General features: G+C 35.4%; 1 protein-coding gene across 1 annotated transcript in view; it reads right to left on the reverse strand.

Moving 5' to 3' along the window:
* Positions 1–14,117, reverse strand: part of EXTL2 (exostosin like glycosyltransferase 2) — a 28,405-nt gene extending 14,288 nt beyond the window's left edge. Inside the window, exons 1-2 of the mRNA XM_074262812.1 lie at positions 13,846–14,117; positions 10,519–10,592 (exon numbers count right to left, since the gene is read on the reverse strand). Coding sequence (XP_074118913.1) covers positions 10,519–10,526 — 8 coding nt within the window. The 5' untranslated portion in view covers positions 10,527–10,592; positions 13,846–14,117. The remainder of the gene's footprint in view (positions 1–10,518; positions 10,593–13,845) is intronic.
* Positions 14,118–15,138: the final 1,021 nt, after the last annotated feature.

Genomic DNA, 15,138 nt, shown 5'->3' on the forward strand with positions numbered 1-15,138 from the left:
GTATTCCAGGGACAGGAGACAGCCAATGCAAAGATTTGGATACAGGAGATGTAGTAAACAAGCCAGTGAGGCTGGAATGTGAATGAAATGAATGGATCCCTAAACATCCTAAAAATGTGCAACAATGCTGGAGAGATAGGCTAGGGCCAGATTATGAAGGCTTCAAAGTCAAATAGAAGAGAGCATATTTTATTTTAGAGGGAAGAGAGAACCATTTGGAATTTCTTGAGTGGGAAACCAACAGAGTCAGACCTGTGCAAAAAAAAATATTGATTTGGTAGCTTTGAGGAGGATGGATTGGAGAGGGGAGAGATAAATGACAATTCAGGAAGCAATTACTACAGTCCAGACAAGATGTGATGAGGGTCTGTAATAAGGTGATGTCTGTGTAAGTACAGAAAAAGGAATGGGTACAAGAATCTATAGGACTTGGAACTAATTGTATGTGAGGAGCATGGGAGATAAAGAATTGATGAGACCTCAGGTTGTGAATGTGGGTGGCCAGAAAACTGGCAGTGCTCTCAATGTAAATAGGAAAATTAGAATGAGTTAAGGGCATTAGGTGACATGTTCTGTTTTGGACACGTCAAATTTGAGATTGCTAGCAAACATATAGTTGCAGAAGTCTATTTGGCAATATGTAAATAGAGGAAAAGCCTGGGACAGATCCCTATCCAATTACAGGATGTGGAACAAGGATACTAAATCAGCAAAAGAGAATGAAGAAAAATAGTCAGACAGGAAGCAGGTAAAACTAAGAACAATATCACAAATATCTAGAGAGGAAAGATTATACAGGATGAGGGGGTGGCCAATAACATATGCTGCAGAGAAGTCAAAAATAAAGAGCAAAAAAAAGATTTGATTGTTGGTGACCTTGAAGAAAGCATTTTCAGTTGAGTTACTGTACAGTCATTAGATGCAGGGACACTGCAGCTTACAGGGTTCTGCACAACCTGAGTATTGTCTAGATCTCGCAATATGTCATGGTAGCCTCTCAATTTTGAAGAAAGAAAAATCTATCTCACTTTATGACTCTGAGCTTTGATTTGAAAGTGTGAGAATGAACATACCTGATCTGACCCTTATCTGGTCAGTGTTAACTGAGACTAAGTTTGGGAAAGAACCAAATTATGGTACATAATGTGGCAGTCTCTTGCTAGACACTGCCTTCTTTCCCCCATCCACCAATCTTTATCTTCTTGATCTTCACTCACAGTTGATCTTCTCATTTACTCTTTCTTTATCAGTATTCTCTCCTACCCACAAGATATTTAATAACATAATGATGAAAAGCATAGTAAACACTTAGGGAAATATTTAAGGAAAAACTTTCCTTAAAACAGGGGCATGTTTTGGATGTTGGACATATCACAATGGGAATTCCTTTCTAAATATAAGTTCTATTAGATTTATATCCTGCTTAATTCACATTAAACAAATGTAAATTTAAATACAGACAGATAACTATTACAACATAACTTTTACTTTAAAATCTTAGGCATTTTATTTTTTGCAGATTAAAAACATTATTTTGAGAGAGAGAGTCCAAAGGTTTCCCCCAAATTCCAAAGAGGTACATGATACAAAGAAGTTTAAGAACTTCAGGATAAGATGGTTAATGAGCTCTTTTTCAACTTTTCATTTCAGTATTTCTGTGAGACCAATCATTTAAAAAACAAAAACAAATTCAGCTCTTCATGAATTTAAAAAAAAAACTATGTTGTCACTGCATTGGGATATATGATCTCGGGGGAACAAGCATATGTATTCTTTTGAGTTTATTTTTGTATCCTGCTTACCCAGCACCTTGTCTATTCTAATGCTTCATAAATATTATTTGATAATTATGATGATTCATGGTATTCATATAATTTCTGGAAGCCAAGATTATTTAGCTGCATTAAAGAGCAGTGAGAATATTACTCATGACTACAAAAGTGTACTTTATATCTCTTCTTTAATAATTCACTATTCCTTACTATGTGGCTTGGATAGATTTCACAGATATGATAAAAAGAAAAATATTAACTGACAATGTCATTGAAGTCCTTAAGCAATGAAGAGAGCATATTCAGAGTTTTTTGAATAGCTGTGGATAGAAGTAATATGTAGAGAGGCCTGGTATTAGGGATCATTTAGTAGAGAGGAAGAAAGATTGGAAATAGTATATATTCTTCCACTTTTGCAAATCATCTCAACCTACAGACCTTTTAATAGGATACATACAACTCTGTACCTCCAAAGAACTCTACTCTAACTCCACTCTAACTACATTATCAATGTTAAGCTCTAACAGAAGACTAACATAAGCCACAGGAATAATAATAATAGTGATGATAAGGATAATGATAGCATTCTTATTAAGGTTTAGAAAGCACTTTACAAAATTATTTCATTTGATCCTCACAATTATCTTAGGAAGTAGGTGAGATTATCATCTCTATTTTACAAATGAGATAACTGAGGCACATGGAAGTTGACTGGCCCAGGATCATATAGCTAGTACGGATCTGAACTTAGGCTCCAGTTACAGCACTTTATCCACAAGGTACCTAACTGCCTAATATTTTAGATGTAAGTAGGACAGAAAGAAAAAGATAGTAAATAAACCAGAACACAGTGTGTTCAGCCTCATCTGTTAGATGAGAAAGAAAAGGCAAAGGGAATTCAATGTCATATAAAGAAAAGTAATCATTTTAATGTTGATGTCTATAGGTGGTGACAGAATGATTACTATTCTGCTATTTCACCAAAGGATTTGTATCACTGTCCAGATACAGTCATCTTTTTTGTCTTCTCCAGTGGATGAATGGATGCACAAAAATACACTGATAACACTTAGAAGTTTGCAAAGCACTGTCCTCAAAATGACCCTTTCAGGAAGGAAGTACAAAAATGATACTTTCGTAAAGGCTGGTTCTTAAATGTTCAGAAAAGAGAACCCTCAACTACGACAAAGCCCACTTATTCCAATATGGAATATAGAAATTTGGTGTTAGAACCTGACTTTTCTTGCTAGGAGGCTGAAATGTGAGCCTGGCAAAAAAGAGAATTAGAGGAGAGCCAGAAAGCTGGTGCAACTAGAGAACATTGTCTCAGAACAGAATTTCAGAGCCTTAACTAATTCTCTCCCACCCCAGCACTGTGTCATCTGAAGGCTTGCTAAGTGTACCATCATGTATGCTGTTATCTAAGTCACAGACTGAAAAATTCAGTAGCAGAGATCCCTGGGGCCTTCCACTGTAACTTTCCTCCCAAACAGAATCATTTTGATTCCTCTTTAGATCTGGCCAATTCTGAAGCCATATCATTTCACAATCATCTAACCCATCTCTCTAACTTTTTCATATGAGCAGCATGAGAAATTTGGCTTCACTACAATCTGATTTTATTATATGTGTAGTATTCTTCAATCTGTCAGTCTTATAACTTTGTAAAAAAGCCCATGTAGCAAAAAACAAACAAACAAACAAACAAACAACAACAACAACAACAAAAAAAAACAAATGCATTTTTAATTCCAAGGGCATTGGATCTGCAGTCATAATACTTGGATTTGAGTTCTGATTCTGCCACACAGAAGCTGTTGGGCAAATTATTTAACTTCTTTGAATCTCAGTTTCCCCATCTGAGATAAATAATGGGAAACAATAATAAAGCATGCACTACCTCATCCCAGGCTCATTGCAAGCAAAGTGATCTGTGGATGCTGAAGCTTTGCATCTATTAGTTGTGACCATTATTTCCTTTACAGTAGGAATAAGGGAATCTTTGTTCAGAATGAAATAAATCCCCAATAAGCCAGCATGCCAAGGGAAGACCAGGACAAACATAAAACCAACTTTATTGCAAACAGGGGCTCAACTTGAGACCAAAGAGTACCCAAAGAGTTTCCTCTAGAGAAAAAAGCTAGTTTATTGTTCCATTACCGAAGGGGTTCCCCACAGACAGATTTTAGGGGGAACATGAACTTGCTTGGGAAAAATTAAATTTTTTGTACTAGTTGTTCAGTCATTTCATTGAGTCCAACTCTTTGTGACTCCTTTAGGTTTTTTATTTTTTATTTTTTGGCAAAGATACTGAAGGGGTTTGCCATTTCCTTCTCCAGCTCATTTTTCAGACTGACATTTGCCTGGAGTACATAAAGAAAGACACATAGCTTGTATTTATCAGAGGCAGGATTCAAACACACCATTCCTGACTTCAAAGCTGGTTCTTTAGCCACAAGATATGCTGACTCTCATGTGTTCTATAGATATTGTTAATAATAAATAAATAACAAAGAAAGAGAGGCAGAGACAGGGCAAGAACAGACTGAAAACAAGCAAATACGAAAACCCAGGATGATGGGGCCTTTGAGCTTTCTGTTCATGACAAAGATGATCTCAGGAGCTTAGCTGTGTATGTTTGTTCCTTTATTGATGTGGCTCACATGTTAAGATGGTTGAAATGATTGGTCCACCTGGATAAAGAGTGATTATACAGATTATAGCCTTTGTGACAGTGGCAGACTAATTGGGAATTTTACAACCTTTTCCAAGCTGTGTTGGTTCCAAGGACCTGGTACTGTCCTCTTTCACCTTTACTTCTGAAAAGAGAATAACTAACTGCCAAAAATGCAATACAGCAAGGTAAAGTGAGAAGAATGAATTTAGAGTCCAAGGACTAGGCTGGAATCCCACATCCATTATTTACAACCTATGTCCCCCGGGCAAGTCATATAGTCCCGGTAGGGGACCTAATCTCAAAAATGAAAATACTGAAACTAGATGACTTCTAAGGTACTTTCCTAATCAAATATGTTAGCCCTCTCTCTCTCTCTCTCTCTCTCTCTCTCTCTCTCTCTCTCTCTCTCTCTCTCTCTCTCTCCTCTCTCTCTCCGTTGTTCAATGCAACTTTTGCTTTTGGGTTGTTTGAATCTTGAAAAAATGCCCTTTCCCTGCCTTTACCCTCCCAATATAAAAGAATAGAACACAACATTAACACAAACTTTCAAATCAAGAAATGGAGGTGAAAAGAGAGAATAAACAAACAGCAACAACAAAAAAAACTTGACCATAAAAATTTATTATGTTGGTAGGGAAGTTCAAGACACAAATTCAGAAGATAACAAGGAAGTCAAAACTGCTACAAGCAAAGACTCAAATAAATATGTAATTTGGACACAATTCCAACAGGAATTGCTAGAAGAGCTACAAAAATTAATTTTCAAAATCAAATACAAATGGTAGAAGAAAAATTAGACAAAGAAATGAAACAAAGAAAAAATTTTGAAAAGAAAATTAATAGTTTAGTAATAGGACACTAAATAAATAGTGACAAAAATAACTCCTTAAAAAAATAGAATTAACCAAATTGAAAAGGAGGTACAAAAAGTCACTGAAGAAAATGATTTCTCAAAAAGTAGAACAGGGAAAATGGAAGCTAATGATTCCATGAGATACCAAGAAACAATAAAACAAAGTCAAAAGAATGAAAAAAGAGAAGAAAATATGAAGTATCTCATTGAAAAAACAATTGAGCTGGAAAATAGATCAAGGAGAGATAATTAAAGAATAAAAGAATAACCTGAAAGCTATGCTCAAAAAAAAAAGTCTAGACATCATATTTTAAAATTTTTTCTAATAAAATTGACCAGGTATCCTCAAACCAGAGGATATAAAATAAAACAGAAATAGAAAACAAAATAGAAATTGAGAGAATTTACCAATCACCAGCTGAAAGAGATCCCAAATGAAAACTCCCAGAGTTCCCATGTCAAAGAGAAAATAAATCAAGAAGCCAGAAAGAAACCACTCAAATACCATGTAATTAGTCAGGAACATATAAGATTTAGCTGCTACCACATTAAAGGAGTGGAGGGCTTAAAATATAAGATTCTGAAAGTCAAAAGAACTGGGATTACAACCAATAATAACATACCCAGCAAATCAGTATAATCTGGCAAAGGAAAAATTAGATTATTTAATGAAATAGAAGACTTCAAGCATTCCTAATGAAAGGACCATATTTGAATAGAAAATTTGACCTTGAAATAAAAGAATCAAGAAGGGAAAGATGAAAGAGAAATTATAAGGGATTCAATTAGGTTAAATTACTTACATTTCTATATGGGAAGATGAGACATATATCTTCTAAGAATTTTACCATTATTAAGGCAGCAAAAATTATCCTACATAAATTGACTCATTATGGCAATAAGTTAATTATGTTGGGATAATGTTTAAAAAAATGAGAGAAATGCCCTTAGGAGAAGGGAGAGAAAGAATGGGAAAAATTATCCCCCCTAAAATAGGCACAAAAGAAAGTTTTTACAGTATTGTGAGGGGGCATGATAGAGGTGGGGAGAATGGAAGGAGGTGCAATGCTTAAAGCTCACCTACATTTAAATTTTTAAAAAGGGAAAACATACATACTTAATTGGTGATAAAAATATGCTACCCAGCAGGAAAATTACAGAGGAAGATAATATGGTGATATATTTAGAGAACTCTAAATCAACTTAAAAATTAGTTGAAACAATCAACAATTTGAGCAGAGTTGCAGGATATAATATAGAACTGCACAAATCATCAGTAAATCTTTTACTACTAACAAAACCGAGTAGGACAAAAGAAGAAGAGAAAATCCATTTAAAATAACAGTAGACAATATAAAAAAAACTTGGAGTCTATCTGCTAAAACCAACTAAGGATTATCTACATTTCACACAAATAAAGACATCTAAACAATTGAAGAAATATTAATTGTCTGTGGGTAGGCCAAGTCAATGTTGATAAAAATGACAATTCTACCCAAGTTAATTTATTCAGTGCTATCCCAACCAAATTAACAAAGAATTATTTTATAGAGCTAGAAAAAAATGATAAAATTCAACTGGAAGAACAAAAGATCAAGAATATCATGAGAATCAATGAAAAAAAAAAGTAAAGGAAGGCACCCTAGCAGTTCCAGATTTTAAAGTAATCATCAAAACAATCTAGTATAGGCCAAGAAATAGAGTGGTGGATCAATGGAATAGATTAGGTACATAATACACAGTATAAATGACCAGTAATTTAGTGTTTGTTAAACCCACAGATCCAAGTTTTTGGAATATGAACTCATTATTTGCCAAATATTAGAAGACAGTTTGGCAGAAACTAGACACAGACCAACATCTCACATTGTATACTGCAATAAAGTCAAAATGGATACATGATTTAGATCAACTGTAAATGATTTAGTTACTCTGATCAAGACAATGACTTGAGACAACTCAAAAGGACCCATGATGAAAAAATGCTATCCATCTCCAGAGAGAGAACTGATGAACTCTTAAGATAATAAAACATACTTTTTTCTCTCTTTTATTGTTTTATTTTGTTTGTTTCTTTTATAACAGCTACATTTTGCATGACTTCATATATATAGAGAGAGATATCAGATTGTTATATTCTCAAAGAGAGGGAGGACAGATAATTGTTAAAATATTTTTACATCTAATAGGGAAATATTTAATAAAATAAATAAAAACAATCCATTGTAGAGTAGAGATAAAAAATACTTGGTTATAACAATCAGCTCTGACTCTATATCAATCAATTAATAAGCTTTTTATTCCATTTCTACTATATGCCATATGTTGCTGATATAAAGGCAAAAAACTCCTTGAGGAAGTTATAATTGAGTCCAGGGCAGACAACATGTGCTTATATAGGCATACACAAAATAAATACAACATCATTTGTAAGAAAAGTACCAACAGATGCAGCGAGTATTAGGAAAGACTTCAGGCAGAAGTCTGGGATTGATCTGAACCTTGATGGAAATATTAAGCGTTTCTGAGATAGAGGTGAGGAGGGAGCACATTCCAAGGATGGGGGACAGCCAGAGCAAAAGCACAAAGAGACAGTAAAAGGAGTGCTGCTCGTGAAAATAATGAAGGCAAGTTTGCTTGGCCTGTAGCATGTGAGAATGTGTAAGCAAGTTGGAAAGGTAGGTTGGAGTCTGATTGTGATGGGCTTGAAATGGATTCTAGGAAACAGAGAATCACTGAGGCTAATTTAGGAGTCCAAGTGTCTTGAGCTTCCCACATGAAAGCAACACTAATAATAACAATAACAATTTATGTAGCTAAGTGATGCAATGGATAGAGAGTTGGGCTTAAAATCAGGAAGATTCAACTTTTGAAGAGTTCAAATTTGGCCTCAGACACTTACTACCTGTATGATCCTGGGCAAGTCACTTATCCCTGTTTGCCTCAGTTTCCTCATCTGTAAAATGAGTTGGAGAATGAAATAGCAAACCACTCCAGTATCTTTGTCGAGAAAAAAGGGGATATGACTGAACAACAAAAATATGACCTTAGGCCAATTGCTTAACTTCTCCAATTAGTTTCTTCATCAGTAAAAAGGGTATGATAATAACTATATTATTTCAAATTATCTAGTAAGGTGCAAACATATAGGGAGACATAGAAAGACAGGTAGACAGAAGAACAGATAGAAGATAATTAGACAGATAGACAGGTACACTGATAGATAAAGCAGTACTTTGATCTGTCTGATGCATATCACCCACTATGTCTTCCATGAACCTGTCACTGATTCCCTGAACAATATCTCTCTCCAATGAGACAAAGCACCATCACCACCTTGTCCATAACCTCCCTTCAGATTTCAAAGGAAACAGTTCTGGATCCTGAATCCCAAGGAATTCACACAATCTATTCACACAGCCATCAAAGTAATTGCCTAAAGTCTATGTCTGATGATGTCATTCCCCTACTCAACCAACTCTAATGGCTCCCTACTCATTCTAGGATCAAGTATTGTTTCATCTGAATTCATCTTTTAAATTTTTTTTCTTTTTATACATTTTATAAAGTATACAATAATTAGCATAGCGGCACATTATAAAAATTTACAAATAACTCATATTGAGGAGCATGCAAAGAAACTTTTTTACTGTAAGAAATATGTCATAACAAAAAGAAAACATTTAGTAATCGCAGCTCTAGGGCATGGAAAAAAGACCCTGGCTTCATGGAGTGAACACTGGATAGGGTCAAAAGACCTAGGTGTGAATTCCAATTTGGTTGTTGCTGCCTATCAATTCTAAAGCAAGTTATTTAATTTCTTGGGCTTTGGGTTTCCTCTTTGTAAAAAAAGAGGGATGAAATAGATGACCATTGAACTTTCTCTTTCAGCTTCTCTAGGTCTACAATAATTAGATCAAATAAACTGGTATAAATTGCAGTTATATTCTTTTGTAGTATATTTTGGTCTTACTCCATGGAGACCAATGTCATGGATTCTCTGGTTCACTCTTCCATACATGTAGTAATAGTTTCTCTCTCATCCCTCAACCTATTCCCTACCCTTGAATGATCTGAGCATACATTTGGTACCAAATTGACACAGGGCACCAAAACTGATAGTTGCAGCCCTAGAAATAGTGTGTGAAGGAGAAAAGTGTAACTAAAAGTGTAACTAAAGCTGCAATGGAAAGTTAGGGGCAGAGCATGGAAGGTCTTTAAATAAATGCCTTTTGATAGCAGACAATGGGAGAAAAAGCAGGAAGTAATACTGAAGATGTCTGAGCAGGAGAATTGTAAAGGGCTAGAACTGAGCAAATGCACTTGGATAATGGAGCACGTGAGACTAATTGCCAATTGGACAATTCTCTAATAACATGTTTGAAGGGTGACCCTCCCCAACTATTCTGTGCTGGCTCCATTGGTGGGACAAAGAAGGGGAAGTGACATGTGTGGGTGGAGTAGGAGAAGGAAATTGAGGCATTCTCCTGGTGATGGAGAGAGAGGAAGGTAGTGTAGAGATTGCTAGATTTAATCCCTTCTCGGCGGCCCCAAAAGACCAAGAATAAAGATTTTTGGTGATTCTGACTCTGGCTGATTTCTGGGAAGACAGAGTTCCAGCAGGGAATGACATTCATTCATTTATGTAATATTTACTGAGCAATTTAAATTTTTATTAAGCAAGGCACTGTTTTGGATGCTTGTGGATATCAAGTTCAGAGGTATTGTAGAAAGATTACTTTTTTGGCAGTGTGTAAAATTCATTGGAAAAGGCTGAGGTAGGCTGAAGAAGCAGAATTGAAGCAGAAGGACTAATTAAGAGATTATTGTTCAAGAGAGAGAGATAATGAGAGCCTAACCTTAATTCACAGATGGAGGAGCTGAGAGGCCCAGTGTGAATAAGTGATTTCCCCAGAGTCACACAAGCAGTGAAATGCTAGATTCACAATTTATGACTCCTAAGCTTGTGTCTGGGCTACTACTATTGGTTGTAGCCTTCTCACAACTTTAATGCTTTGTTTTAAACTGATTGAGATGTGAGTGTATACTATATGTATACATTTACTTTGTTTTAATTGTATAAGAAGGATTGTACCTGAAAGGATCTTAAGGACAAATCCTTGATAGACTTTTTTTTTTTCCAAGGAAAAACAAAATACTTTTATATAGAAGAATTCAACAGAACTAACTTCTCAAATAAAAGTCCTGGGACTTACCTCATCATGGCAAGTGTTTTTGACTTCTCCTTTCTGTCTTCTATGCTGGAGAGTTAACAGCTTGTCCTGGAACTCTTAAGGGAATGAAAATATTTTCGTTGATCTTTAGGTCAGTCAGCAAGAAAAATGAAATGTTTAGACCTTTCCCCATATGCTAAGTGTTTATTTTTAGGAACTGACTGTGCATTAAAATTTTCTATTTTGTTTCCAAGGCTTAAATTTAGCAATGAAGTGAGCTCATAATGATAAAGGTAATAACCTTTAAATAATAATTTCTAGTGAAGCTTAATCTTATAAGATAGGTAGTGCCAATATTATGATTCCCAATTTTTGGAACTAGAAATAGATAGAAGCTCAGAGGTAATAACTTCTCCCGAGTCAAATAACTCACAGGAAGTTTGTCATATAAAACCTCAGCTAGATGGCCAAGTATAGAACTATAAAATCCTGTTTCTGACATATGTAGGCCGTGTTAGCTTGGGCAAGGCACTTAATCTCTCTCAGCCTCAGTTTCCTCAATTGTAAAATGAGGATAATATTAGCATCTACTTCTCAAGGATTGTTGTAAGGATGTAACACACATAAAGTTATTTTCATGTTTTAAAATTTTACATACATATTGGCTATTTTTATTATTATCACTATGAAAAGATTTTTTAAATCTTTGGGAAATGCAGAAAAGGAAAAATTATTTTATGATAAGAATTCTTTGAAATATTGACACATAGAGCTAAAATTGGAGTCAGAAGAACTGGATTTAAATCTTAGCTCTTTTACTTATTAGATGTGTAACTCTGGGCAACTCAGTTAATCTTGCTCAACTCAGGTTTCATCAGTAAAATACAGGGACTGAACTAGATTACCTTTAAAGTTTCTTCAAATATCTATGATTTCTATGCGATATGAAGCTAAAGTATACTGGCCATTCAGAATACCTTTTGAAATTTACCATTTTGGTATCTAGGTATATATTAAAACCACTGTACATTAAATCTTAGACCTGAGCAATCAGGATTCTGGACCTAATAGATCCCACAGCTACCGTTTTCTTGTCGTGATTTTAGAGAGCTTAACATTATTGCAAAGAACTGTGAGTAGACCAGATACTGTTAACCTAAAGAAACTAATGTGTAGGTGAAATTTCTCCACCACTGGAAACCATGTTTTATTCAGAATAATAGGAATATTTACACCATTTACCATTATCAGTTGTCGATTAACATTCTTTTTCTTTCTCAAAACATCCCAACAATCTCTTCCCCACCCTTCTCCTCTCAGCGGTCAAGATTTGGTGATTCCACTTTGCATAGCTACCTTATCTTATCAACTTTGCAGACCTTCATTAATTTCCACTTTAGATACCTCCAACAATTTTACCCAACTAAAAGCTTTGACTTTTTTATTCTTTCAAAGCTTATAAAACTGTTAAGGCTACACAGTTAAATAAGAAGCTGTTCCACACTATTCTTCTCTAAGCTGAAAACTTCTCTCCCTTATAGCTATAAACCATAAAACTATGCCTTACTTAAGCTATAAATTACTGTGTTTTGGGTTAATTCTTCAATGAATCTTATCACATTACATATAACACATAGCAACCATTTAATAAATGTTGGATTAATGACAAACGGTTTCAGCTAACAGCTATGTAGTAGCTTAATCTGCATCTTGTTACCCATCAAAGGATTATTTGTCTACTAAAATGAAGCAGATATAAAACAGCAGGATTTTAAAGCAGAATCATCTAAAGCAGGCTTGCAGACAAATGTTAATGTTGAGTAGTATCTGATGGTAGGCAACAATGTTTATACTTCCCATGGGGCAAACATCTTTATTTTCAAGAGGATGACAGTGGCAGCCTCTGCTAGTGCCCCTCAGCTAGAAGACTTGCCCAGGTGGGTCTGTGCAGCCATTCTCTCCCTGACATTACTTCTCCCTCTCTCTCCATCAACCTTAGCCTAGGGCAATTAATCAAAAGGAGTTTGGCAAATCAACGCCTTAAGATTTTCTGACAGAAATCTACTTATAGAAATCTAGATCTTAACACAATGAATGGCATATAGTAGGTGTTTAATAAATGTTTGTTGTTTGTTGATCTAAATATCAACAATCTGAATGTTATTTGTTAAAATAAATAAATCAATATCGTTTCTGTAATTTATCAGACACATTTTTAAGAACTTGAGAGTATAAAAACAGTTAATATTCTGACTCATATAAGCAACTGTGATTTCAAAAATTCAAATCCATATACTTGAAAACACAGATTCTGTATCAATGACATCAGTAATAAAGCCAATAATTCTTTTACTGTAAAATTTACATGGACAATATCCTCCCAGATAAGAATCACTCAAGTGGAAATAAGGAAGGCCCAGAAGGCCCCTCCCCCAAATTCAACTGATACTTCTTTTGGTAGCTTTTGGTATGATTTGTAAATAAAATATTCTGACTAGAGACTGCTTTTGTTTCCTTTAAATAAATGTGCATACATACATATAACTGTTACTTGTTAGAAAAAAGTAAATATGTATTTTCCAATCACAGAATTCTTCCTCTGCATTTCTTCCAACACAGAAAGATGCAAAATTAGCATTGCTTTGGGATCCAAGAAGACTCATGAAAATGATATGGCAGAAATTAAGCTTGTTTCAAATTTGGAATTCAGGTTTATCCTTAAGCCTGCCCTCAGTTTAGGGTTAGTGTGTTCTGGGCAACATAGCTAAAATATGGAGAATTTTATACTCAAAATCTGATTGGATAAGCATGAAACTGAAATGCACCTGACCTTGATAAGATCATGAAAAAAAGAGAGGAAAATTAGTTGTTAAAATTTTGTGATTTCAAACACATGTTCTAACACAAGCTCACAACATATTGCCATGAAACAGGTTCAGAGACCAGTTTGTTCAGAATATTTGTCTATCACTTGTACAATGTAGTTTCCACCTAGGACTATTTTTCTTGAGCACTGCAGCAGAGTAGAATACAGTCTCCTATCATTTTATTAGGCTATCTCAAAAATCCAAATTCTGATATTTAAAACATTTTCACTCTTTTAAATAATAATAATAAAAAGTAAGTAAAAGAAGGTAGATGAGAGTACTATTTTTGGTACTTTGTCCCAGGAATCTCATTTTCTCTTCAATGCAGTTACCTTTGATAGGATTTGAATTCCTTAACATCAACTAACAAGAAATTATTTTTTTCCTTTGATTCCAGAGCATGCTACTTTTTTCCACCCTCTCCCCCCATGAATTTCCTAAACAAGAGAAAATATACATGCACATTGCATTTCGACAGGAGGGTATTGTGTTGTTTTCTTACCTAAAGAGTGCAGAGGATTGCAGTGTGAGTTAGCTGCTCTATTTTCCTGATGAAAAGCGGGTATCTAATAAGGGAATGAGGCTCCTGCTTCTCCCTTGATCGAATTTGCTCATTTTGCCAAGATTAAACAGCGCGCAGAAATAATGTCTTCTAGCCTAGATTGATATAGCAGGGGGAGGTGTTGAGGGGGAAAGCGCCGCCCCGCAACGTGAGATATTCCTAAAGGAAACAGTAGCAGAACTGCAATCTCTTCCCTTTCCTCGGAATACCACTTCCTGTTAGGGGAACCAGTAGTACCCAAGAAGCTCTGTTTTGTAGTTTTTAGCTCACCTCAAAAGCTTATCCTTCCCTTACGCTTTAATCAAGTGGATTCTTATTCGAGGAAATAACTTTTAAGCATTCTCGGGGTTTATCTCCTGACCTAGCAGTGCATTCCACACACACCTTCAACCACCCCTCCCCCGCCCCTAAAGCTGAGGCTGCAATGACTGCTTCTAACCAGTATTAAATACTCCCTGGAATGTTTCAATTAATTGAAGGAGACAATGGTGAACACAGAATCGGGACACTGTAACGATCTCCAGCGATTTATTTAGCTTTTGTAATCCACATTCACATCTGATTTTACAGATAGATGATGTCCCCCAAATGCATAAACCCGCAAGATAATTCCCTCAAAAAAAAAAAAAAAAATCTTCTCAATACTGATGGCAGAATTGCGCGAATGATGATTGTTATTTATCTATAGCGCCGTCGTTTTAAGAGACTGAGCTTCATTTAAATTAAAAATAATGGCCAGGAAGCATGAATATGTGCGCGAGCACACACATGCATTGATTCGTTCACTCAATAAGCGTTTATTAAGCCTCTGCTTACTAGGCACTCTAGCAAATGTTGAAGAGATATAAATACAAAAAAAAGGAAAACAAAAAACCCAATCCAAGTTCTCCTTCCCTAAAGGACCATACATCATATTGAGAAAGATAACGATTTCCAGTTTAAACTACAAGATAATTTGAGGAGAGAGTATTAGTAACTATGGGGGATCAAGACAACTTTCCCTTAAGAGATAACTCCTAATCTTACCTTTGACAGTCTTGGTAAAGAAAGTCTTTCCTGGGTGGTGTTGGGAAACAGGTAGGTGAGTTTGGATGGATCAGAGAGTGCATAGAAAGAGTGAAGAACTTTCTCTTTTCTGAGCAGAAGCCATCCCAAATTTCTACTGGGGGGGTGCAGAATGGAGGAAGAGGGGAAGGGGGGAAAAGAGAAAGAAGGGCAATTTGCTGTTGACCA

This window comes from Sminthopsis crassicaudata, chromosome 4 (assembly GCF_048593235.1).
Source record: "Sminthopsis crassicaudata isolate SCR6 chromosome 4, ASM4859323v1, whole genome shotgun sequence".
Lineage (NCBI taxonomy): Eukaryota > Metazoa > Chordata > Mammalia > Dasyuromorphia > Dasyuridae > Sminthopsis > Sminthopsis crassicaudata.